A 26,952-nucleotide genomic window follows, 5' to 3' on the forward strand; every position below is an offset into this window, starting at 1 on the left:
ATTTTTGATAAGAGTAGGGAAAAGACAAAACTATAAAGTGCTTTGTCTTTTGCTGGAATCAGTACTGGATATTTGATATGTGCTTGTGGCTATCAGAATCTGAAAATTGGTTGGTTTATTTACTTTTTAATTTTTATGACACACAGAGCAGCTCTTTCAAAGCAGTGCAAGATAGCTTCAGGTGCAGCTGTTGTAAAAATAAATAAATATATTGGAATTGTGAATCCTAATGACCTTATGAATGGCAGAAATCTGCAACTGTCTAATTATCTATAGTGATATGAATATAATTTTATTTGCCTGCTGTGAATTTTAAAAGTTCTTTTGGTAAGTGTTTTACCTGTTAAAATGATCTAGAATACTTTCTTCTCTCCCTCTCCACCTCTTTTCTCTCTCCTTCCTTCAGGCAGAACTACACGTAAATCATTCCAAAACAATTAATGCTGCTTTAGTCACAAATTATTGATTTTTCCATTCGTAGTGCATGTAGAATTGCTGCTCTACTTAGATTCTAAAATAAGGCATTTTAATTGTGTTTTCCAGGAAGATATGAATTTAAATGAAGATAAAAAGGCACCATTGCGGGAAAAGGACTTCAGTATCAAAAAAGAAATGGTGATGCAGTACATTAATACAGCTTCTAAGACAGTAAGTAAAACTGTCAAATTGAAAAATACTGCCGAACATGTTTTAATATGGAAAACAACACATTTGTCTAATGACATGCTTAAGTTTGTGGGCAACTGTAATCAGAGGGCTTCTGAATGTATAATTAAGGGCATAAGTATTATACATTTGTTTAAAAATATTTCTCATCTTAAAACTTTTAAGCTGCTTGTGTTTTTTAGCTAGTTACATTGCTAAGAAACACTGGGGGGGGTCTACTCTGTCACCTTTCCTTGGTAGTGAATTAATATAGTCATTGATTTTTAATGTCATTTATAAATCAGTGGTATTTGCATTATAGAAAAGTGAGACCGATTTTACTCTATCTACATCAAGGTACATAATAGTGGCTTAGAAGTGTCTTTAATGTGAGTCTCCCTATGAATAAAATTATCTTGTAACGAATTATAAATGCTGGTATTGAAAGGAGCATTAGGCCTCTATGTGGCTGCCAATTTTCTAGAGAAACATGAAATACTTGGGTGGAAGTAATGACTAAATGTCTAAGAAACCATGACTGGCACACAGAATCAATTGCATTTATTTCATGGAAAACAAATGAGCTTGACTAGTCATATGCAAATTGTGAATAAATGGATTGGATGAAAATATAAAATGGAAGCCAATGAAGAATCAATCAGTAGAAAGACAGTGGAAAATGATTTTGGCTCAATTTACAACAGAATTGGATTAGGAAAAAGTAGCTTAACACACTAGTTTTCCTTGTGTATTTTAACCTAAGTTCAGGTTACAAGAACATAAGTTGTTTATACTTTCCACTTCTCTGCTAGACCAGTCATTGACTCTGAGGCATTTCTTGTGGAAGAAAGACACAAGTGATGTTTAATTTTTAAACATGTCTCATGTTTTGGCAGCTTGCTCTTCAGGTATAGAAATCACTGTGAGTACTGTGCTTTTTTTTTTTCTTTTGAGACGGAGTCTCACTCTGTCGCCCAGGCTGGAGGGCAGTGGCGCCATCTTGGCTCACTGCAAGCTCTGCCTCCCGGGTTCACGCCATTCTCCTGTCTCAGCCTCCGGAGTAGCTGGGACTACAGGCGCCCGCCACCACGCCCGGTAACTTTTTGTATTTTTATTAGAGACAGGGTTTCACCGTGTTAGCCAGGATGGTCTCGATCTCCTGACCTCGTGATCCGCCTGCCTCGGCCTCCCAAAGTGCGGGGATTACAGGCGTGAGCCACTGCACCCGGCCTTTTTTTTTAGCTCTTTATATAGATGGGCTCTGTATCCTGCTACTATGATACTGATACTAATTGCCTTTGTCCTTTAATGATACTTATATATCACAAATTGGTATTGGGGGTTTAAGAGTCAGAGCTCTGGTTATGTATCTCTGCTTGACCTTGGAAATCTTATTTTACCTCTTTGATTCTCAATTTCCTTACTATAAAATGGGAATACCTACATAGTGGACTCATTATCAGAGTTAAATGGGCAGGCATGGTGGTTTGAGAAGTCAAGGTGGGAGGATCTCTTGAGGCCAGGAGTTTGAGAGCAGCCTGGATAACATAGCGAGACTTTGTCTCAACCAGAAAAATAAATTAGCTGGATGTGGTGATGAGAGTCTATAGTCCTGGCTACTTGGGAGGCTGAGGTGGGAGGATTGCTTGAACCCAGGAGTTCGAGGCTGCAGTGAACTTTGATCACATCAGTGTACTCCAGCCTGGCTGACAGAGTGAGACCCTGTCTCTAAAATAATAATAATAATAATAAAAACAAAATTAAATTGTTTATTTCATGGTTAGAACACAACATATTTTATGACTGGTGACTGCCTCTTGCGGTAGCAGTGGTGGTAGCATTAGTTTGTTTTTCTCTGTAATTTGTTTATTGTTCTTGTTATTGCTATCATTATACTATAATTTAAAATATAGAGAAAAATACATCAGTAAAAATACAGATTTACTATTTGTAAGTTCACATTTCTAAGGCTTTTTTTTAATTGTTGTTTTTTAAGTGTCTATAAGGCCAGGTGTGGTGGCTCATGCCTGTAATTCCAGCACCTTGGGAGACAGATCTCTTGAGCCCAGGAGTTCGAGACCAGCCTGGGCAACATAGTAAAGCCCTGTCTTGACAAAAGATATAAAAATTAGCTGGGTGTGGTGGCATGTGCCTGTAGTCCAAGCTACTCAGGAGGCTGATGTGGGAGGATTGCTTGAGCCCATAAGGCAGAGGTTACAATGAGCCGAGATCGTGCCACTGCAGGTCAGGCAGCATTTTAGGCACTAGAGATGGTGCGTGACGATAGTCTATCACTGTGTCCTATGAAGCAGCACTGGACGTACATAACAGAAACACATAAATGTATATGTAATAGGAGGTGAAATGTGATGTGGAAAAAAAATAACAGACAGGTGAGTGTAGATAGTGTTCATGTTTTGTGTAGTCAGTGAAGACTACCCTGTTAGGGAATTGTAAATCTTAACAAGTGGGAATTCATTAATATAATTATAAGAGATACAACATCAGTTAGAACTGGTTTAGAAAACCTTGGCATGATAGTTCATATTAATTCTCGAATTTGAGATAATAAACATAATTTTAAGAAACAAACTGTTTTGAACTTTGTTATGTGGATCTATTTCAGTTTGCATTCACTGATTTTCAACTTTAATCCTCTAATCATTTTGGACTAAGGTTGAAATTTGTTTACCAGAATTAGGTAATTAAATTATCAGGATTGAAATAGATTAGTTATCTAAAGTGTGATTACAGCATTGACTCATTTAATTAGTGTGTGGAGGATCATGGCTCTTCCTAGGAAGGTTCTAAATAATTTGGCAAATGGTTAACATTCTAGAAAGTTCAAGCTGACCAGTCATTTATTTTTGCTCTGGAAGTAGAAACACATTTTATTAACTCTAGGGTGCAGACTTTGTCATGCCACTTTATTTACATTAATGACTGTTGAAAAAGTTACTCTGAAAAGAACAGAATCAAAGTTCATATATACATTGTTCTACAAAGGATATGAAAAGGATACAGGATAAAAAAGATATACTTTTGTTATGATTTTAGGCTTAGAATTGCTTTGAGATTCTCTTTTTTGGGTAAGCATTAATATTATTTTTTGGAAAATAGTACTGATGTCTAACAATGTATGGTTTGAAAATACTTAACCCTCAAAGTATTAACCCTCAAAGTAGGCCTAACGTAGATAAGATTGGTTTTTAGAATTAAAAAAAAATGCCACCAATCAAACTAGGTTATTTCTAAGACCTTATTAAGTTTGAATTTAGGTGGCACAAGAATAAAACTGAATTTGTGCAGTTAGGAAGGATTATTACAATTTTATTAAGCAAGTGTTGTATTTAGAAGCGGAAAATACCAGATTTACATTTTTCTAACTTCCAGGGCATGGGAACGTGATCCAGGTTTGTCCGGTACACTCTGGTGGGCAATTGCACTTCGGGGTTTTTGAGAAAGTTTTCCCTCTCTCATGAAAGGATCCAGAGTTGGAGAGCCACTTTGTTCCGCCATTGGATGTGACTGTGAGAGGTTGTACCGTGCTTGATGTCACAGAGCTGCTTCTCTGGCTTAATGCATTCCTGCCCCTAGACTCTTCACTGTGCGAAGTGATGCAGGTTCTCATGGAAGCTGCTCCGAGTTTTTTCTTTGCCGCTGTTAAGAGTCCTGATATACCATCCACATGCATTTTTGCCTGTGTTGGATCTTTAATTCTAATTCATTCTGGAAATTACTGTTTCCATTCAAAGGAGCATCTTTAAGATGCTCCCCTCACTCAGTGTGGGCTCACTCATACCATAGATGAGAGAGGTACTACAAGGCACTCTGCCCATTCCATGGTAAATGACTCAACTCAGATGTTTAACAGCAAGTTTATTGGAGAAAATGTTTTTTAAGAAGAATATAGACTTGACTTGTTAGATCACGTAGCTGGAGGGTAAGACTGTGATGCAGTTAGTGGTAAAGGCCTTGATAGCAGGATATGATGTGGTAGGCCAAATGGAAGAGGATCCATAGTTTCCAATAAATGTAAGAACAAGAAAATTCTGGACCAGAACAGAGAATGCTCTTGTAAACCACAACTGCCTGAGGATTTTCACTATTTTTAAAAATAAAAAAGAATTAGAAATTAATATACAAATCTATTATATACATACAGATGTATTTAATAGTAATGCTTAACCTTGAGTATAGTTCTCATTCTTTATTAGAGTTTGATTATTTTTAATCTTATCTTCCCTTAGAATGCTTAAAGTACTCCATCAGATACTGTTAAAAGATGATTTCTGTAGTCAAGCTTCTTATGTTTGAGTGGACAAACCAAGCATAGAAGATATATCCTAATAGAGTCGCTGCCTTCACTTAGTATTCTTTTTCTCTTTTCTTTTTGGGATGGTGCATCATACCTATGTCTGTGATAGAAGTGTTCATTAATGCTTATTTTCTTGTAGGTGCTTGAGTTGTATTAAAGGTGAGCTGTTTCTGGATGTATTATTTCTGGGTAATGTGAGAAAAATCTCATGATGGGGGTCATGGGAGACCGTGGATTAATTTATATACAATTAAAGTATGTGTTAAAAAGGATTCTTATTGATCTAAATCTATTCTGAACAAGATTTATATATTTTTTCTCTATCAATCACAAAGGGTTAGTAAAAATAAAATATATGGCTGGGCTTGGTGGCTTACGCCTGTAATCCTAGCACTTTGGGAGGCCGAGGTGGGTGGATCATTTGAGGTTAGGAGTTCCAGACCAGCCTGGCCAACATGGTGAAACCCTGTCTCTACTAAAAATACAAAAATTAGCTGGGTGTGGTGGCACGCGCCTGTAATCCCAGCTGTTCAGGAGGCTGAGGCAGGAGAATCGCTTGAACCCAGGAGGCGGAGGTTGTGGTGAGCTGAGATCGTGCCACTGCAGTACAGTCTGGGTGACAGAGTGAGACCCTGTCCCCCTCCCCGCCCCCCAAAAATAAATATACATTATACCTTTCCTATCTGTTGAGAGGAAGGAGTCTTCTATTTGCCATTCTACTTTTAGGTTTGTCAGGGTAATCTGCAGCAATATGAAACTAGGGAAGTCCTGAGAGGCCAAAACCTATATTCCAGACAAGTGAAAGCAGACCCTTGAAAGGAGCAGAAGATTCTTGAAGGAGGCAGAGGCTCAGAGAGGGGCAGAGAGGGAGTAAGGATAGAGGGAAGGAGGACAAATTTGAGAGATAGATAGGAAAGGAGAACCAAAAAGATGTTTGGTCCTTTGTGGGGAGGTGGGGTTTCTGGGAGAGATTTGGAGAGATATTTAAAGAGATTTTCAGGGGAATTTTGGTTTATGTTATGTAGTGCAATGTGTTTATTGTGTCTCCAAGAATACTTAGTAGAGATGAACATTTGCTTATCAGTGCTTTGGGAGTTGTCTTTTTCCCCCAGTTAGTTTTTGTAGGTCAAGATGATTAAACTGTCCAGACAGTGTAATTACCTACAGATTACAACTGGACTGCTACCTCTTAGCATGTTGCACCCCCCCGTCCCCCACCGCCACACTTTTTGGCCGTACCATTAGGTTTAGATAAAATGCTTTAAACATTTCTCTTTGAACTTTGTACTTCTAATTAAAAGCCCTTCTGAATGCACTAGCTTGGAATCAGAAGTTGTGATAGACTCCTCACCTCCCTTATCCACATATCATTGGCATCTGTATTACAGCTGCATTAACATGCCCAGTTTAGGTGAGCTGATATCGAAGGATAGCCCAATCCCACATTTCTAAGATTCTTAATTAGAACATCCATTCTTTATTTTCTATTTATGTTTTTGTTTTATCTTTTTTGATTTTTTGGATCAAGAAGCAGAATTCCTCTTTTATAAATGCTCCTGAAAGTTTGCTAGCTCCTTCTTTTTCCCTGTCAAGCTGGTTTCCATGTGAATGTAAGGGCTATTCTGAGGCATTTATTAGAAAAGTTTTGGATAAAGTTTTTATTCTTTGAACGCTTCCTTAAGTATTACTGTAGTAGTTCTTCCTCAGACTTTTTAAATGTGAAAGTTAAATATCAAGTATTAATGATCATAACTTTACAAGGCATAAAGACTGTAACAGAAGTTTTTTAAGCAGCACAATGAAACAACTGAGTCTAAATTGAGTCCATAAGTGTAGAATTATAGTTTCTTGTGTGTGTATGTATATATTTGTGTTTATGGATATATGTATAATATAGTGTTTTAAAGTATTTTGAAAGGTCTTGTCATAGTACCGTTGCTCTAGCTCAATAGGCCATTATGTTCTCAAGGATGGAAGACATTGTATTCTGCAGTATTATTCTTCTAGGCGTATCTTGATCAGAAAAGAACTATGTTTTGAGAAAATATCAGTCATATATTTAGATTTATGTGTACAGTTGAACCTCTGTATCCATGGGTTGGTTTTGCATCCATGAATTCAACTAACCGTAGGTTGAAAATATTTGGAAAAACAATTATGTCTACAGTGAACATAAACAGCTTTCTTTTCTTGTTATTCCCTAAACAATATAATGACTATTTACATAGCATTTACATTGTATTAGGTCTATCATAAGTCATCTAGAGATGATTTAAAATATATGGGAGGATGTGAATGTTATATGCAAATACTATGCCATTTTATATCAGAGACTGGAGCGTCTCTGGATTCTGGTGTCTGTGGGAAGTCCTGGAACCAATCTCCCATGGATACCGAGGGTGACTATTTTCTCTAGATGGAAAATCTGGAATTGATTTGTTAGTTTTAGCATTGATTTGTTAATATTGTAATAGTAGGGAGTTTTAATACATTTCAGTGTTTTTCTTGCTTTCAGTTACAGTTTCCAATGTTAATTTTGGAAAACATTGTCAGGTACAAGTAAATTAAGTTCTTTTTATTTTCTCTCACTTTTTGGTTGTTGTTACTTAAAGGAGGCTTAATTTTAACCACTAGAAACTTAGAAGAACCAAAGTTTCACACATTCTTGTTAACATTAACGTGGATTTTTTTTTTTGCTTCTATTTGCGATTAGGGATTTGATAAAAATGCCCTTATAGCACAAAAGCTTAGCAGAAAATTTGTGATTGACATTAGATGTATCTAATAAACACAATGCCCTTGCTTATGATGCTTTGCCTGCTTGTTTCCAGGTCTTACTTGCTGACTAGCAGAAAATTTCAGAGCCTCAGCACAGTGAACCGATTTCTTGTTAAGAGTATTTTCTAATAATCTAGCTGGCACTTTAGTTTTCATTTATCCCTATATAGTATAGGTTTTATGTATGCACAATTAAAATGATCTTCCAACAGCTAAAATTCATCCAGATTCCTTATGAGTTATTTCTGGGCAGCACCAGTGGTGTTTCATGTTCTCTAGTATTACTGCATTGTGTTTTTGTTTAGTTAGGAGATGATAATGAAGAAACTAATCATCTTTTCCTTTTTTATAGGAGTAAATTATATTAGGCTTACATTAGAATTGTATACTTTCGGTCTTTTAAAAATCTTATAGGTAGTTAAGACAGCTTTTCTTTTATTATAGCATTTTTTAAAAAAGACTTCATCAGATACAGAAAAACTGCTATTTACTAGTTGAATTTTATTATATCCTGAGTTGGTTAATGATGTTTATACCACTTGTTGGCATTAGAGGTCATCCAAGGTTGTTTTCATCTTGTCACTGAGTTGTTTTCATCTTGTCACTGAGTTGTTTCTTGGCCTAAGACATTTTGCTGTGCTCGTACTTACTTTTTAGATTTTTATGAACATAATTAAACTTACCATGTCAGATAACCATGAATGTGGTGATAACTTTGAAAGTGCCACAAGAGGCATGTGACATCTGTATATACAAATATAAAGAACCTTTTAAAAGAAGGAACACTTCTGAAGGAAAAAGTGAAAATTTAAGAAAATAAATGCTATGTATGTGCAGGTGTCTTTCAGTGAACAAAGGTGCTCAGTGATTGATGAAATGAAGAAAAAGTATCCAGGAGCAATAACTCTTGATCTTGATATCCAGTAGAATCATCTGGGAACTTTAAGTATTTTAATGTCCAGGCCTTACCACTTAACACTTCCATAAAACAGTTCCTATGGATGGGACCCAGGCATCAGTACTGAGTAAAGCCCTCCTGGTGATTTTAGGGTACAGCCGAGAATGAGAACTACTGGGCTGTAGAAAATGAGCCTTGTCACCAGATGTCTCTTAGTATAACATTAATTTAACAAGAGACCAGGAATTGACAGAATTTAAAGGCTAAGCATGGGCCATTTACTATTAAAACTATTATCTAGTCACAGTGGCTTCAAGGATAGTTTGCCATATGCATAACATCAAAATGAGTGTTCAAGTAGCATACATACTGGTAGCTGCTAAGAAATTCTCTATGACATTTGGTCACTAGTAGAAATAATCAAAGGATAAGGTTAACTGTTGTAACAGAGAAGAACCTGCTTTATTTTGGAAAAAGATGCCCAATAGAACAGATGTGAGTAAGGAGAAGAGTATGCCTGGTTTGAAAGCTTCCGTGAACTTACTCACCTTCCTAGTTGGTGGCATTAAACTTAAACACATAAGCTCTTTTGTACTTAAGAGATATCCTTTGATTTCTTAGTTATTCCTAAAGCGCATAAATTCTATACATACTTAAAAAAAATCCTTAATAGGCTAATCAATCACCTTGATGCCCAAAAGGCATTTGTTCCCAATTTAATGGTTTCCTGACTTACTACCATTTCCTAACCGTCTCAGTGTAGTGGTTTCCCCCACAACCCTCAAGACAATAAATATGGTTGGTATAGCCTCTTACTATCGATGTGATGCAAAAATTTTTCAAATGCTTTTATTACCAGAAGGCCTTCCAGGGTAGATTAAGTAAATTAAGGATCTGTCCTTAGGATTTGTTGAGATGTGGAAACCAAATAGTCCAACAGTAACTTTAATCTTAGGTTTGGACTATTCCTTGTATATTACTGTTATGGTAGATTTTATTTGTGGATTTTTTTTTTTCCTTGGGAAACTGCTTTGTACTACTTTGGTGAGTTTAAAACCTTTTTTCTGCATTTTTGTTAAGGATGACTTTGTTATACTCTTATTTAGTAGATATATTTAGTAGTAGTTCTTTTTTTTTTTTCTTTTTTTTTTTTACTTAGGTCTGGAAGATATCTTCTAGCATTGTTAAATTTTGCACATGAGGGAATGGTCCAAGGGAGTGTGTGACTTTCCCACATTAATGCCATAACTAGGACTAGAAACTAGGGTTTTTGACTTAAAGAAAAGAAGAAAACCCTTCGTCAAATAAAAATAGTTATAGAAAACATCAAAAAACAAATATGTAGCTTAATGAATTATCATAAGGAGGACACCACACAGATAAGTAAATAGAACCTTGCCAGTCATCCTGGAAAGCCCTCCATCTGCCCTGTCCCACCCTAAAACCTCTCTTCAGTTTTGTGTATATTTTAGCCTAAAAGTAATCACCATCTTGACTTCTATGGGAATCACTTCCTTGAGTTTCTTTCTAGTTTTATCACTCAAAAGTGCAACTGTGGACTATAGTATATTCTTCTATCTATCTATCTATCTATCTATCTATCTATCTATCTATCACTCAAAAGTGCATCCTCAGACTATAGTTTATTCATCCATCCATCCTTCCATCCATCCATCCGTAGGGTCTTGCTCTGTCACCCAGACTGGAGTGCAGTAGTGATCATAGCTCACTGTAATGCTGAACTCCTGGGATCAAGTGATCTTCCCACCTCAGCCTTCCAGAGTGCTGGGATTATAGGGTTTATTTAAATTTTTTATTAAAAATTTTTTTTTGAGAGGGAGTCCCTCGGTCTCTTCTGTCCAATCACTGTTGAAGCAAGTGATAGATCCATGGGGGCCACAAATGCGCTACTGTTGCTTATATTTTAAAATTTGGAATATCTCTATGTCTTGTTTAATCTTCAGTTATTTTATCCAGGACATTCTGAATTTCACTGATTTGTATATTTGTGGTAAAGTTAACGTGTTTTCCTATCCTCTGTATTTCCTGCACAGAGACAGCTAGATCTAGAGGCATGATCAGACTCAATTTTCATCTCTTTACCAAGATCATAAGAAGTATTATATTCTTTCATTAATATCTAGTTTGCAGCTAGAATTCTATAATTTCATTTTCATTTATTGGGATACTTTTACAACTCGAGACATCTCTCAAATACTATTTGGTTAGCCAGTGATATAGGAAATTTAGGATAATGCTTGATTTTTTTCCTTTATTTGCCAGCTTTCAATATACTGATTTCATTCTCTATCATTCTCTGAAGATGTTCCATCATTTTTAATATCATTAAAAATTTATGCATTACAATTATTTTTAGTGAAGATCAAATTGTCCCATCTTTGGCCATTGGGACTTGTCTAGTTGGCTCCTAGTCATTTTGATCTGATGATCAAGCTCCTCCTCTAGAATATTTATGCCACTAGACCTGGTATCAGTTTACTCTTTCCTTTAGTGTGGGGAATGATATTTCAAAGTTTACAAGCTGGGGGCCAAGGATACTTACTGTTCTTTTTGTTTAATTACTGTTTTTTAGTAGAGAAATAGAAAACTAAAAAAGCATGTGTGGATGTGTATGTAAAAAGTTTTTATTTTGCATATGATCTGTCTCCAACTGCTATTTTTGTCCTACTACGTCGACATTGACTAAGCATATAGCCATTACGTTTCACACTCTTCCTTTTAGTTCTCATTTAGTTTTAACCTCATTTAGTAACTATATTTGAATGCTCACCACGGTCCTTATGTTATTTCTGCAGACTTTTTGTTTGTCTGAAGTTTGTTCTTTAGTAGATTCCTCTGAAGGACTCATGGAAACAGTATTTCCTGAGTTTTGCATGTTGGTAATAGTATATGCCCTTTATTGTTTAGTCAGCTTTGTTGGATATAAAATGCTTGGCTCATACGTTTTTTTGCTTAGGATCTTGAATAATACTATAGGATCTTGAATAATACTATTTTTTTTTTTTTCTGGCAAAAAGCTTAATGGCATTGTTGTCAAAAGGTCAGCTGATAACTAACTTTTAGTTATTGATTAATGTCTTTCTTTCTCTGGGATATCTGAGTTAGGATTATCAAGTGTGCAGTATGCTCTTTTTCTTTTTTTCTTAAATTTCTTTGTCTTTCATTGATGTGTTCTAGTTTTTTGCTTTGGTTTTCTTTTTCATGGATTCTGTTATCTGTATGTTGGATTTTTGTCTATCTTTAATATGCCATCTTCTCCCAAATGCTTTTTATCTTATTCTTTATTTCTTTTTAAGTTTTAAAAATTTTATTTATTTCGTGTCTGCATTCTCTTATGATATTATGTTTGTTCTTTTGTTCCTTGTTAGTTTTTATTTCTGAAATGATTTTTTTATTTCTATTTTTTTCTTGAATTCCCTCACTGCATTTTTGAGTGTGTCTTAGTCCACTTTAAATATTTTCTCATGTCTTATATATTCTCTTAATGTCTATTAGCTCATATTGAAATTGTAAGTTACAATTTGATTTGTGGGTTTGTCTTTGAGGTGTCTTTCATCTTTTACGGGAATTTTCTGCTCAATTTTGATTTCACTTTCAGCACTTTCTCTTCAGTGTAGGACCCTGTTCTGGAAGGAGCTCTTGGCAACTCATGGGACATAGAGTGCTCCAGCCCCTTCAGATCTTTTCTGGGCCTCTTGTAGTCACTCATACTCCTTCCGGTTTCAACTGCTGCTTTCAAATTGGCCTGCTGAGATGTCCAGCGGATATCATTGGGCCATTTTGGAGTTATCTTGTTTTCATGTTCATTAGCTACTCTGTTGCCTCCCTTTGGTGCTTCCCATACACGTATTGCTACTGTGCGGATTTGTGGCTGTTGGTGGTTTGTCTTCAACCTCCTGTAGTTTGAGGATTGTTGAGAAGGTACTTTGTCACTCAGTATTGTTGGGTGTTTGATTTTGCTACTTAGTTATTTTGTCTTTTTTTTGTGGGCGATCAGGGAGTTTTCAAAACTGTATTGCCGCTGCCATCTGCCTAGATCCTCTAGCCTTCTGATTTTGAATCTCATATTCTTTTCTTTATTCTATGCCAATTTATGTCTTTGGTTAAAAAACAATTCAGAGTTATTAGCACTCCCCCTGCCCTATTAGGGTAGAAAATAATGACATTTTTCTATGTAACTTTTAGCTGTTATCTCTTGGTTTTGCTGTTATTTCATCCATAAACTTTCATTAAACCTCTTAATGGTCCATGACCTACAAATAGTTTTAAGCTTAATTTCTACGCTATGCTTATGCAGTGTTATCATTTCCTTCTGTAGTTTCAGTAAGTTATGCAGGATGCATCCCTTTCTGAATCCCATTGATAGTTGGGAAATTCAGACTGCCCTTCAGTACTATACCCCACCCCTGGAAAAATAGGTCTCATCTGCTTGTATATGTCTATAAATTAGTGAGTGTGTTAAATCTATCACAGCATGAAATCACTTCAAGCACTGTGAAAGACTATCTTAAAGAATTTAAATTGATTGCAGATGTTAGTGCAATTAAGCAGGCCTGATGAGCTCAGAATCATGTTTCTCAGATTTGAATATGAATGCATTTTAAAAAAGTATAGCGATGTACTCCATGTAAATGGAGTTCATAGGCATCTAAGAGTTTTTATCACCTTCTGTTTTAAAATGGCTCTGTAATGTGAAGAGTGATGTGTGACCCCTTGTGCAGATACTTATATTACTTTGGATAAATGTGTATTATTTGCCTTAAGTATATAGAGTTGACACTGATTATTTCCTTTGTTAATTCATTTGTCTACTATCAGTAGTTTGTCTACCTTTTGTGCCTATAATTCATTTAAAAATTATCCTATAGACAGAAAATGTAATGTTATTTCATTCCATTTTTAAGAAAAAAAAATGAATATGACAAGTCAAATGTGTTGGCTTAGATTATAGAAGCATAGGATCTTTTTTACCCTTGAGTTCAGATCTCTTGACTAATCAGACTTTACCTACCTTAATTTCTTTTGCTTTATTTTAGCTGAAATGTAAAAGTTTTCTAATTATTATTTTAAAATGTAACATAACTATAACAAGATTAAGTAGAATGTACGGTATGTTCATTTTCAATTTGTTTCAAATTGATCTGTGCACATTAAGTAATTAAACTCATCAATTTCTATAACACATTGTAGAATGTTACGGGCATTAGGGCTTTATTATATGTACAGTAGTAAAATAAAGTAGAAAAATGGTGAGTAATTGTATTTTACTACTGTTTTTAAATACTAAGAAAATCACTGAAATATTGTTTGAAGGATAACAACATTAATGATTTTTAAATAGGAACAAAATACAATATATTTTTTCTAGATGGTAAAAATTAAAGCTGTGTTCTGCAATATTTTATAATAACTTATTTAGCCCTTAAAACTATACTTTGTTTCCTGGAGTTAAGAATCTAGCTTTGTTGCTTCTAACTTTGTGGTTTCAGAAAATTCATTGTTTTTCTCTAGGACTCAGTTACCTAAATTATAAAATTTAGGGATTTTTGTGTGGGGAAGTTTGGAATAGGGGCTAGGTTTAAAGTCTTAACAGTTCAAGTCTTCTAATCCAAGTTCAAGTAAAGTGTAAAATGAGCCTGAGTAAATAAATGTTACAGTTGAAGCCTTCTTAAATCTGATTCATATCTGTAATAAAAAGTTGAATAAAAAGTTAATAAAACTGGGTATAAGAAAAAATAACACATATAGTATTTTTCCCACACATGAAATATACAAGTATGTATTCACAGCCAATCTTTAGATATTGAGCCAAACCCTTTTCTTTGAGTAGGAGTGGCTCTTACTTTTTTTCCCACATAAGACATGCCCATAAGACATCATCTGTAATCACCATTTTTGTGTATGTTTTGAGTAGACCAATAATTTATACTCATAAAGCAATCTAAGTTTAGACTTATAAGAGAGGTATATGGTTTTTATAATGTGATTTTTTTGTTATCTTAAACCTATACCTAATTTTTAAGATAAGTTTTTTTAAGCAACTTACCCTAACCTTGTCTTTCTTAAGCCCTAATAATACTCTTAATTCTCATATATGATTACATTAATGAACACAGAACAGTTCATAAACAGGGGTATAAAAAGTCAACTCTTGGTATTCACAGAATTCAATTTATGGAAGTAGATGTGTAGCCTTCAGTATGCTTTGAGCATCTATTACTTACTATGTGTTATAGAATAATGGAAAGCCTAATATTGAACATCTATCTCTGGAATCTTAAATCATGCTTTATTTTTTCTGGTGAACTTTGTTTGCTACCATTTCCCCAATGGGGTCATAGAAATATATTTTTCTATAACTTGTTTTATTTTTCCCCTAGTTAACTTTTCTACCCTTTTTTCTGTCAGAAATGACCTACTGAATTCAAACTGAATCAAAAACAGAGCATATTGGCTCGTGCATCTGAGAAGCCTGGTATTGGCTTCCAGCACACGTAGATCTGGGTTCTCAAATGACCTAAGGATTGGTTCTTTCTGTATCTCTTAGCCCTGCTTTTCTAATCCTGGCTTCATTCATGTAAGTTTTTTCTGTATCTAAAAGGTTAGTAGAACCTCCCAGTTTAACACCTATATTTTAGGTCTAGTAGTCTCCAAAAATTTTAGGTCTCTCACCCCATTGATTTTTAAAAAGTTGATTATATGTTACTAAGCTAATATATATGTATTTGTCTATACCTCATATTTGTTGTATTCATTTTATATGTAATATAGATTTTATTTTAAATATATGTGAATTGAAAATATAAATAATATATTAATATTTCATCTGAAAATTTTGCCTCTTAAATCAGTTTGGTCTCTCTTTAATTTTTATCATATTTTAGGTATGTTAGATTCATGACATAATTCCTTTTATTAGTTTTCTTCTAAAAATTATCTCCATTTCTACTCCTGAATTTTAACTTTAAATGACCCATTCTATTCTTTTCTGTATATCTGAACTTAACCATATTCACTCAGGGATGTTCTGGGATCATGTGCAAACATGCAGTAACCATTATACTTCTCCAAAGTTCATTCTGACCTCCACCTTGCCCACTTCAAGTCATTTTTCGTTCTTGCCTTGCCTGTACTAGTTCTGCCTTTCTTATACCACAAACCAGCTCCTGTTCTCTCTTTAGCCACATTTAATTATTCAGTTTGAATTTGCTGTTTTGACTTCAGCATTGCCACCCTTTTTGCCTATTGAGTTAGTAGCTGAGGGCACTGAGTGAGATATAATATGCTTTGGTTCTGCCTTTTTGTGTTGCACTTGGAGGAAAAGACATGTACTGAGGTAATGTGTCATTTAGGCAAAATAAATCCTTAACTGAGTATTACTTTTGTGAATTCTTCATTATTCACATTGATGGGGAACTTGGAGGCTCACAAACTTGATTGGTCAACATACAAAGACTCAGTTTTCATTTCATGAGCAGGCATACAATCTGTTTTAATGGAGACTGATATATAAAAATCCAAATGTCACTTTAGTAATTTACAATCAGAAATATTATTCTTAAGAAGACTCTTGTAGTCTCTTCTCTCCTTATAGGCAGTCTACACAGGAAGCCAAATAATAGAGAGTTGCTTACTTGGTTTGTTGGATGATCCACTATGGAGATAATGGGGCATATATTTAGACTAAGATCCTGCCACTGTGCGTGCACCCAGCATCATGTGCTTTCTTTAATGTGATAAACTAGAAGCTCCACGAAGGCAGAGAAATCTTGCTGCAGCAAAAACTAGATAATTGTGTTTATGTGTCTGAGCACTCCCTTTCCTGGGGAGTTGCAATGGTATTTTGCAGCACTTTAGGTCTCTGGACATGTTTGCAGGTACCATGCAGACTGCCTCCTCCTGTAACACATGCTCACCTCTCTTAGAGTACTCTGAAATTGATAAAGTCATACTTTCTTATGGCAACTAAAATAAATTTATTTTGAGGTCATAAATTAATTTTATTCTGATATTGGTGCAACTGTGTGTGTGTGTAATCTCCTGGGTCATTTTACTGGGAGGCTCATATTATCTCATATTTTGATTTTCCTTAATTTAATCTAAAGTTAACTATAATTTAAGATTTGGGAGTATCTTATAGTTGGCAAAATGTATCTCTCCTAAAGTATACTTCTTGTCTGGTTATGTTTTAGAGAAGTTAGATAAGAACTAGTGTTCTCATTTTATTTTTACACTATTTAGATTTTATAGCTCATGGTCTTTACGCATTTCCCCCTGTCATTTTTGAGGATTTTTTTTTTAGGACACAAAGGTTGTTTCAGTAATCAAAATAAAATGATTAGAAATTCTCAGATCAACTTGTTTAGTAATCAAGTAACATTCCAAGTATCATTCATTTATTCATATGCTCAAATTTAAAATTATTAAAATCAAAGATACAACTTAAAAGAATAGAGTATCTCTTAAGCAGTCTTTAACTAGTGTGAAATAATTTACTATTTTATTGCTTTGTTTTGTCTACTTATGTGAAAAAGGTGTATGATTTATATATACTTCTCACATTAACAGTGTTATAGAAATAATACTTTTCTTTTGATGTATGATCAGAATTCAGATATCATTTTCATGCCCAATAAATAAGTAACAAGATAAATGAGTGAATAAAATGTCTTTAAATAATTACTTTTGTATAATGCTTATTTAAGATTAATAGCAAAATCAAAGTTAAGATTGTGACCAGTGGGTAATGTGCCAAATAAAGGTATTTAAAATATAGCAGTTTTAAGTCTTTTTTCTTCTTTCAAAAGTGATTCATTGTTACAGAAAATTTAGAAAATATAAGATATTATGAGGAAAGAAATAAAAATCCTACCAAAGATGAGGCATTTGTCTATAATAGTAAGGGTTTCATTTTTGAACAGCCTATATAGGAATTTTATAACAGTAAAACTAAGATTTCTATAACAGGAAAATTAAATATGACTTTTCCTGTTATGTCAGCGTTTTGACAGAAGCCCAGGGGCTGAGGATATCAGGTGCTGAAACAACACAGCCATGAAAAGAGACGGCGAAGCCTATTGTGCTACCATTAGCCTGTCATCAACTTTGAAACTATACAAGATACGGTTCACAGTAATTTAAGAAATGGAAGATCGACAGAGGGGGTTTCTTTGGAGAGAGAGGTGTCAGAATGCTGTGATATTATTTCTGACCCTTTGGGAGGGACTGGAGCCAAATGAGTGGGCATTTGAGAGAAGCACTCAGAGGTTGATGTGTATCCCTTCCAGTTTGGAGACACAGATTGGAACCTTACTGTATTCACTCTGCTGGGTTCTAAAGGCAAGAGGCTATTCAAGCTGCTTTGGTGGCAGAGCAAAGAAAAAGGATTAGACTTGTGGTTGGAACAAGCTGGACTTTTGCCAAAACATTGGTCAGATGTGGATCTTTCAGAAGGCATTGACTTTGACTTGTCTTAGGAGGAATTTTGTCCCAAGGGGACCCCCTGCATGTGCAGTGACCCCAATAGGGACAGTTTATGTAGGGTGGACTGCTATTTCTTTAGTAGTATTTCTTTACTGTCTGAGTAATGCACATATGCATTCCATGAAAGATGTAGTCAACCCTTGGATATCAGCTACATCTGGCGGACCATGGCACCAGAGTATAACAGTGATGCTTGATTATAGCAGTTTTCTGCATCTGTTTCTCTTTCCTCCCCACTGTCTCCAGCCCTGAAGGTAATGGAGGAAACCTGATAAGTTGGCATGGTGGAATGGAAGTACAAGGTGGGAAAATGGTGAAAATCTGCAGCCCTGTTCGTCACTATAGATTTCTTTGAGTGAGGTTCACACTGAGAAAGGGGAGAAACTTTAACATAGTTAAGACTGAGGTTTTAATATTTTCTGTGTCTTGAGAAAGAAAAACTTACTTTATGAGGCTAGATAAGTTATCTGAAAATTACACTATCATCCTGAGATGATATTACCAAAATTAATCTTCAAGTGAGAGAGTGCTATTGAGCAGGTTAAAATCCAGAAGTCATAAGGGAAAAAAGATGGCTATATTTGCTAATACAACTAAAAACTTTTGTATGGGTAGTGAAGGAGAGAGAGAGAGAGGGAGCAAGCAAAGTTAGAAGAAATAAAAAGCTGGAAGAAAATGTTTGCTATGTATCAATAATGTGTAAAGAACACCTACAAATCAAGAAAAAGATGAACAACCTAATAGGAAGAAATTTATTTCACTTCAACAGGCAATTTGCCCAAGAAAAATAATGAATGTCATACATCCATATGAAAAGACGTTCAATTTCAATATGTAAATTAAAACAGGTATGGAGAGCATTTTTTGTCTGTCATAATAGAAAAACTAAAGATTTTTGATAGTAAATGTTTGGTGAGCGTATAGAAATATATATCAATGCAAACTATTGCTAGTATAATTTGTCAGTATCTATCAAAATAAAAACTTGTATACCCTACTGATGTAATAGTTCCACTATTTTTAACCTATTTTATAAGAATAGCTTGAACATATAAAGATCTATGTACCAGGATGTTCTTGCAGCACTGTGTGAAATGTCAGGAAATTTAAAACCAAAATATTTATCAATAGAGACATGATTAAGTAATTTATAGTACAGTCATGCAGTTGATGGATAATACAGCTATTAAAACCAATGACTTAGATCTGACTTAGAAAGTTACCCAATATTAAAAAAAAATAAAAGCATATGTATAGTATGAACCAATTTTTGTTTAAAGACATTGTGAGTTTATATTGTGAATGAGTGGGTGTCTGTGTGTATCTGCCCATGTAAAGGAAAACCCTTGATGGATTCTAACCAAACTTGTAAAAGCATTTGCAGTGATTATCTTGCACTAGGGTTGGAGAAACTGGGGCAAGGACTTTCATTTCCTTGTGTACTTAAAAAAGAGTAGTGAGATTATGGGTGACTTTTTATTGTGGGTATTTTTGCATATCTCAGGATAGTATTTTTTGACACACACACACAAAGGATAATGTGGTATAAAGAGCTAGAGGAATAGGAAGGGCAGCCATCCCTCAGATCAGGTCAATCTTCTGGAGTGGTGAGATGTAAACCATTGCATAAATGACTGCTCCTTGATTTTAGGCTAAAATAATCCAGTCTTCTGTTAAATGCAAGAAACTTGGGGTAGTTAATGTGAATAAGATAAGGTCTATAGCACTTCAGAGAGCTCACAGTTTAGTAGAGACAAAATGTGTAAGCAGGTAAGAGGAGTACAATGTGATATATGGGCCCTAAGTATATGCTAAAGTGCTGAATTATTGCCAGAAGCACAGTGTTGAAAATGCAGTCTGACTTATTGGAGTTAATGGGAGAGACCCTGGATTGTCATCAGCATCTTAGCTGGCAACCTAAGCACTGCAACAAGCATCTCCTACTGTGGCCTCCTTTATCAAAGTTTTCAGCATTGGTACCAGAAAATATCCCTTTAGAATAATGTTTTCTTAGCAGAAACAAAATCTGATGTTGTTCCTGACAGAGAACACCATTTTTGTCTTGTTTACAGGGTCATTTTGCCACAGTGCAGATGGCCTGATAACATGGACCACATTTCAATTAGGAAAAATAAAAACAAATCAGCAGAGCTAATAGTATGCTGTTTGCAAAGCTTTTAAATGTGACTTGGAATAGCACACAAATTCATTTTATATTCTTGTAGTAAATTGGCATTCATTTAATCACTTTTATTTACAGAACTTAAAGTCTTGGAAACATCTGGGTAAATCTATGAGTAATTTAAGTGTTCAGTTTGTGATCATTGTCAAATAGTGTTTATTAAGCATTTATCTATGTATTACAATGCTGGATGCCATAAATGAAAAATAGAGGCAGCTTGGATATTTACCTCATAAAGGAGGTATATTACTACATTAAAATATATGAAAAGTATGATTTTATATTTGAAGAATTTACGTATTGTCCATCAGAGTTTATTTAATGTTACATAAACGGATTGCTTTTAATCTAAAAAATTAGAGGACTAGATTTGATAATATCTAAGTTACTTTCCATTTTGCAATTCATTCCTTCATTTACCGGGAAATGCCACCCAATTATAATTCTTTCTTCCAAAATGATTCATTTGAAAACTTGATATTTTCATCTTTTTTTTTTGAGACAGCGTCCCGCTCCGTTGCCCAGGCTGGAGTGCAGTGGCGCCACCTCGGCTCACTGCAGCCTCCACCTGCTGGGTTCAAGTGATTCTTCTGCCTCAGCCTCCTGAGTAGCTGAGATTACAGGCACCTGCCACCATGCCTGGCTAATTTTTGTATTTATAGTAGAGATGGGGTTTTGCCATGTTGACCAGCCTGGTCTTGAACTCCTGACCTCAGGTGATCCGCCCGCCTCGGCCTCCCAAAGTGTTGGGATTACAGGTGTGAGCCACTGTGCCTGCCCTATATTTTCATCATAACACAACTTTTCAAAAGTAATGTATTATCATTGTAGAAAATGCACAAAACAAAATGCAAGCCATCCATAATTTCTCCACCAGAGGTAACTGTTGTTAACATTTTTGGTTACTTTATTTTTAGTCCTTGAAAATGAGTTTGAAGACACCAACCTCAAAGGTTGTTGTGAAGAATAAATGAATATTACTTTATGTGTGTTGGCTGGCAGATATATTTGTTAAAGCATCTAGCAGTACTAAACATAGGTGCATTCTTTAGCTATCTTTTAAGTGTCAGCCTTATTTCTGGTATTATTTCTCCTTTATTTCAATAATGTCCGGATTGTGTTTCAACTTTTTATTCTGAGATTTGTTAGAGACCTTTAGTAACTATAACTTATAGTAAGCAGTATAAGGTACATTTTGATGAAGATACATTTGTAATCTAGTGTTTCTTGGTACTACCCAATTTTCCATTTCAAGGAAAATTTTAATGTTCATATATATGAAAGTTAAGTCTGATAGAGAAGAGCAAGGAATACACATTTTCCCCTGAAATTAATAAAATTAGTTATGGCCTGCTATAGATTGGTTTTCTTGTGCATGTGTGTAAAGGCATGTATGAAAACTTATCAATGAAGTTAGCAAGAAGAGAGAAAAGATGGAGTGATAGTGAAAACGTCTGTTAAGTGGGTAGAGGAGGAGAAACTCATGAAAGGACAGTGACCAGCTGCTACAAGCATATCTACATCTATAGGTATAGTGGAGAGAGGTAGAGAAGAATTAGATGAGATAGTCTAGGAAGAGGGCAGTTCAGGTAGGAAAACACAAAGTATCTTGCTTCAGGAGATTGGCAGATGCGCATCGAGAAGAGACTTGTAGATTATGAGGTTCCTGATGGTCATTTGTAAGAGCTACCATGGGAGAGGGCCCATGTGGAAAGTAACCAAATCTATGGAGTCTTCTGAATTGAGTGTCTAGTGAGGAAGGGGGTTGGCGAATGTACCCCACACTGCTCAGATGTTTGGTGGTTAGCAGTGAGGGATGAATCAGTAGCCTGATGGGAAGCAGAATTGGGGTAGGTTTGGGTGAGAGGATGAGTGGTTGAAAGGTTTGTAGAAAAAGAGTCGCTAGGGAGAAAGAGATTGAAGATAAAAGAGGCAAATAGGTATTGGGATTAGATTGATGGTTTAGGGTTAAAAGTTTTAAAAATAAGGAATCACACATATTTCTCTGGGCAGAGGGATCAAGTATAGATAGAAGAAAACTTGTTTCCTTGACAAAGAGGAAATTTGAACCAGTTCATACTGTGTAGCTTCACTATTCTCAGTGAAGTAAGGGGCAAAGTTATGTGTCCAGAGTGGAGCAGATTTCAGGATAGTTTTGAGAAGAGTTCATGGTTTTGAAGAAGCATTGAAGGAAATGGGATATGATAAAAATATCTGAAAGCTACCCTGAGGGCCCATTTGAGATTTGAAAATATAAACAAATAATAATGCAGAATAATGGTTCTTAAATTCTGTTTAGTGCAGGAAGCCTTTCTGTAAAAATGGAGTCTTACACAGTCCTCCCTCCCCGCTATATCTGAAAGATAAATATGGAGCTATTCTGTTTTGAAAAAGGATAGTGGGACTTAGAAGCTACGGTCAATTCTCTTACAGTCAGTTCTGAATCCTAGAACTCTGAGGAATGCAATGCAGACTGCTATTGTCTGTCCTGATGGGAGAGGAGTACAGCAATCAGAAAAGGAAGATGATAAAAGAGAAATGGAAACTTTGGGGTCAATTTCTCCTTGGCTACAAATAGGTCAGAACAATCTCAATCTGTAAATAACACAATAGTTAATCTGGGTTAAGGCTAGAGAATAAACATGTAAAATGGGAAGTATTTTCTGAAATTAAGTATTAGCCATTGTATCCATAACTTTTGGGTGAGTGGAAGTGAGAATAAAAATTTTGCATATTTAAGGAAAAGAAACATTTGTCAAATGGAAATTCTAAATGTATTACTACTGTGGTTCTTAGGAATAATTTAAATAATAATATCAATTATACATCAATTTCAAAAGCTTTAGCTATTGTGCATGAAGAAATAATTAAATTCCATTTCTTTCAAACCATGTAATGATATGTTCTTTGTATAAACATGTGGAGACTTAGGCATACTGACATGGGTAGTGAAAATGGAAAATAATTTATATAATACCAATTTTCTAGTACTGACATAAAAACTGCAGTGTATCAAACTCAACAATTCAGTTGGGTAAGTACATGGCAGTGTTAGTCAGATTTCTTTTGGTTGTCAGTGACAGAAGGCTAACTTGAGATAATTTGAGCAAAAAGGGAAATTTTATTGGCTTGAATATCTGGAAGGGAAGGGGTAAGGTTGGAATGACACCAGAATGAAGTCTGGTGCAAGGGCATTTTCTCCCTTCTTTCCTGGGTCTCTTTCTGGATGTTGATGTCCTTTTTGCAGACTGCAGAACAGTTTTTTCCAAAAATTGAAAACTTGAAACTAAAATAAAACATAGGCATGATCAACTTTTTTTTTTAAACCCTAAAACTGTTTTTATGTCAAATTAAGCACAGGCAAAAGACAAATAATAGATCTGGTAAAAAATATTTCTAATGATTTTTACAAACAGCTACTACCAATACCCTGCAGTGGGCTTTTAGGACTTGGCTAGAAAAAAAGACCAAAAAAAAAAAAAAAAATCCAACAGAAAAGCCAAATCAAGAATGCAATCCCATTTACAGTAGCCACAAAAGGAATAAAATACTTAGGAATGCAGCTAACTGAGACATGAACGAACTCTACAAAGAAAATTACAAAACATTGCTGAGATAAATTAGAGACAACACAAACAAATGGAAACATATCCCGTGCTCATGAATAGGAAGAATCAATATTGTTAAAATGGCCATACTGCCCAAAGCAATTTGCAGATTCAGTGCTATTCCTATCGAGCTACCAACAATATTTTTCACAGAATTAGAAAAAAAAGTATTCTATAATTTCTGTGAGCCAAAAAAGAGCTTGAATAGCCAAGACAATCCTAAGCAAAAGGAACAAAGCCAGAGGCATTTCACTACCCGACTTTAAACTATACTACAAGGCTACAGTAACCAAAACAGCATGGTATTTGTACAAAAACAGACATATAGATCAATGGAACAGGTTAGAGAAATGAGAAATAAAGCCATACACCTGTAACCATCTGATCTTTGACAAAGTTGACAATAACAAGCCATAGGGAAAGGACCCCCTATTTAATTAATGGTGCTGGGATGACTGGCTAGCCATATGCAGAAGATCGACACTGACCACTTCCTTACACCATATACAAAAATCAACTCAAGATGGCTAAAGACTTAAATGTAAAACCTAAAACTACAAAAACCCTTAGAAGAAAACCTAGGAAACACCATTTTGGACATAGGACCTGGCAAATATTTTACGATGAAGACTCCAAAAGCAATTGCAACAAAACCAAAAATTGACAATTGGGACCTAATTAAACTAAAGAGCACCTTCACAGCAAAAGAAACCATCAAGAGAGTAAACAGACAACCTACAGAATGAGAGAAAATATTTGCAAACTATGCATCCAACAAAGGTCTGATACTCAGAATCTATAAGGAACTTGAATCAACAAGCAAAAAACAACCCCATTAAAAAATGGGCAAAGGACACGAGCAGACCCTTTTCAAAAGAAGGCATACAAATAATCAACAAGCACATGAAAAGTACTCAATATCAGTAATCATTAGAGAAATACAAAGCTAAACCACAATGAGATACCATCTCACACCAGTCAGAATGGCTGTTATTAAAAAGTCAAAAAATAACGGGTGCTGGCGAGGTTGGGAAGAAAAATGAATGCTTATACACTGTTGGTTAGAGTGTGAATTAGTTCAACCATTGTTGAAAACAGTATGGTGTTTCCTTAAAGACCTAAAAACCACCACCATTCAGTCCAGCAATCCCCTTACTGAGTATACACCCAAAGGAGGAATATAAATCTCCCATAAAGACACATGCATGCACATGTTCATTGCAGCACTTTTCACAATATCAAAGACATGGAATCAACCTAAATACCCATCCACAGTGGACTGCATAAGGCATATGTGGTACGTATACACCATGGAATACTACACAGGCATAAAAAAGAATGAAATCATTATCTTTGCAGCAACATGGATGGAACCAGAGGCCATTATCCTAAGCAAAGTGATGCAGGAACAGAAAACTAAATACTGCATTTATAAGCGGAAGCTAAACATTGAATACACATGGACATGAAGAAGGGAACAATAGACACTGGAGCCTACTTGAGGGTGGAGGGTGGGAGGAGGGTGAGGATTGAAAGAGTATCAGGTAGCGTGCTCATTGCCTGGGTGGCAAAATAATCTGTACATCAAACCCCATGATATGCAGTTTATCCATGTAACAAACCTGCACATGTATCCCTTGAACCTAAAATAAATGTTGGAATAAAAAAAAAAGACAAAGAAAAATGGGCTAAGGATCTGAAAGGTCAATGGAAGAACAAATTCAAATAAGTAAGTACATCTGTAAAGACTGACAGTATGGATATCCAAATTAAAGTAACTTTATACCTACCAAGTATCTTTTCTAGTGGAGAAAAAATACCTTCATACATGGCTGGTGGAACCATGATGTAATATAGCATTTTTGGTTAAGTTATCTGAAATGTCTATGAAAAAAGAAAATATGCATGCTCATTGACCCAAGAATCCACTCCTGCAACTCTATGGCGTAGAAATGAAAGCACCAATAGATGAGCACATATGCACAAAGATGTGTTTTCTACAGTTTTATTCACTGCTGTTAAACAGTTGGAAACAAAAGGAGATGGTGAAGTGAATTAAGACTATTCATGTTATGGAGTAATATGCCCATATTAAAAAGAATGAATTTGAATAATACTAGATAACTTGAGGAATTTCCATGAGGTGAAAAATGAGAAAAGCAAATCTGCAGAAAATCATATAAGATGATTCTGTTAAGAAATAATGGAATTATTCTCTATGTGTACATGTGTGTGTGTGCATGCACACACCTATATAGGATTTTATCTGTAGGGATTAAAATACAGAAGAGTATACATACCAGGCTTTTTACATGGATTACTTTATTATGGGAAGGAGATAGAGAAGCTAGGCAAAAAATTATGCTGCTATGGATTTATGAAAAAAAAATCAGATAAATATACACAATCAAATTAATAAAGAAGAGTTAAAAAATTGTTTAGAAAACCATATTAAAAGGGTAATATAGTTTTGGTTACTTTCAGGAATTATGACTAAAGGATTTCAGAATGCCATATTTAAAGTCCACTTTTCAAACTAAAGAAGTTGAGAAACATTAAAATAAATCTCCAGGCATAGTTTGAAGATGGCAGATAGACTTACTGTGAAGGAAATTAGCATGAGGTAATGGCATATCTAAGTCTAATTGTATCTCCTCATCCTAGCAAGGGGTCAGCTGTCTGTATATATCCATGGCTGTATCTGGCATTTAATAGATGTCGGTTGGATAAAGAGATATGTTTATGCCTATTTATCCAATATGTATACATACCAGGCCTGTATATATTTGACTTAATAAATGTTGGTTGAGTAAATGTATTGGAAGATGTAAATAGAGTGACTTTCAGTGAGAAAATAATTTTCTTTCTTTTTTTTTTTGATATTGGGTCTCACACTGTTGCTCAGGCTGGAGTGCAGTGGTGTGAGTCTTACTGCAGCCTCAATTCCTCACGCTCAAGCAATCCTCTCACCTTAGCCTCCAGAGTAGCTGGGACTACAGGCATATGCCACCATGCCTGC

At 35.2% G+C, this 26,952-nt stretch overlaps 1 protein-coding gene across 6 annotated transcripts in view; it reads left to right on the forward strand.

Moving 5' to 3' along the window:
- Positions 1 to 26,952, forward strand: part of DIAPH3 (diaphanous related formin 3) — a 507,090-nt gene that overhangs the window by 70,584 nt on the left and 409,554 nt on the right. For 5 of the 6 annotated variants that reach the window (XM_055244170.2, XM_055244171.2, XM_063618797.1 and 2 more), the window contains one exon: positions 544 to 648. The exons of the other annotated variant lie outside the window; for it this stretch is intronic. In XM_055244170.2, coding sequence (XP_055100145.2) covers positions 544 to 648 — 105 coding nt within the window. The remainder of the gene's footprint in view (positions 1 to 543; positions 649 to 26,952) is intronic. 6 annotated transcript variants of the gene reach the window in all.

Source organism: Symphalangus syndactylus, chromosome 15, assembly GCF_028878055.3.
Source record: "Symphalangus syndactylus isolate Jambi chromosome 15, NHGRI_mSymSyn1-v2.1_pri, whole genome shotgun sequence".
Classification (NCBI taxonomy): domain Eukaryota; kingdom Metazoa; phylum Chordata; class Mammalia; order Primates; family Hylobatidae; genus Symphalangus; species Symphalangus syndactylus.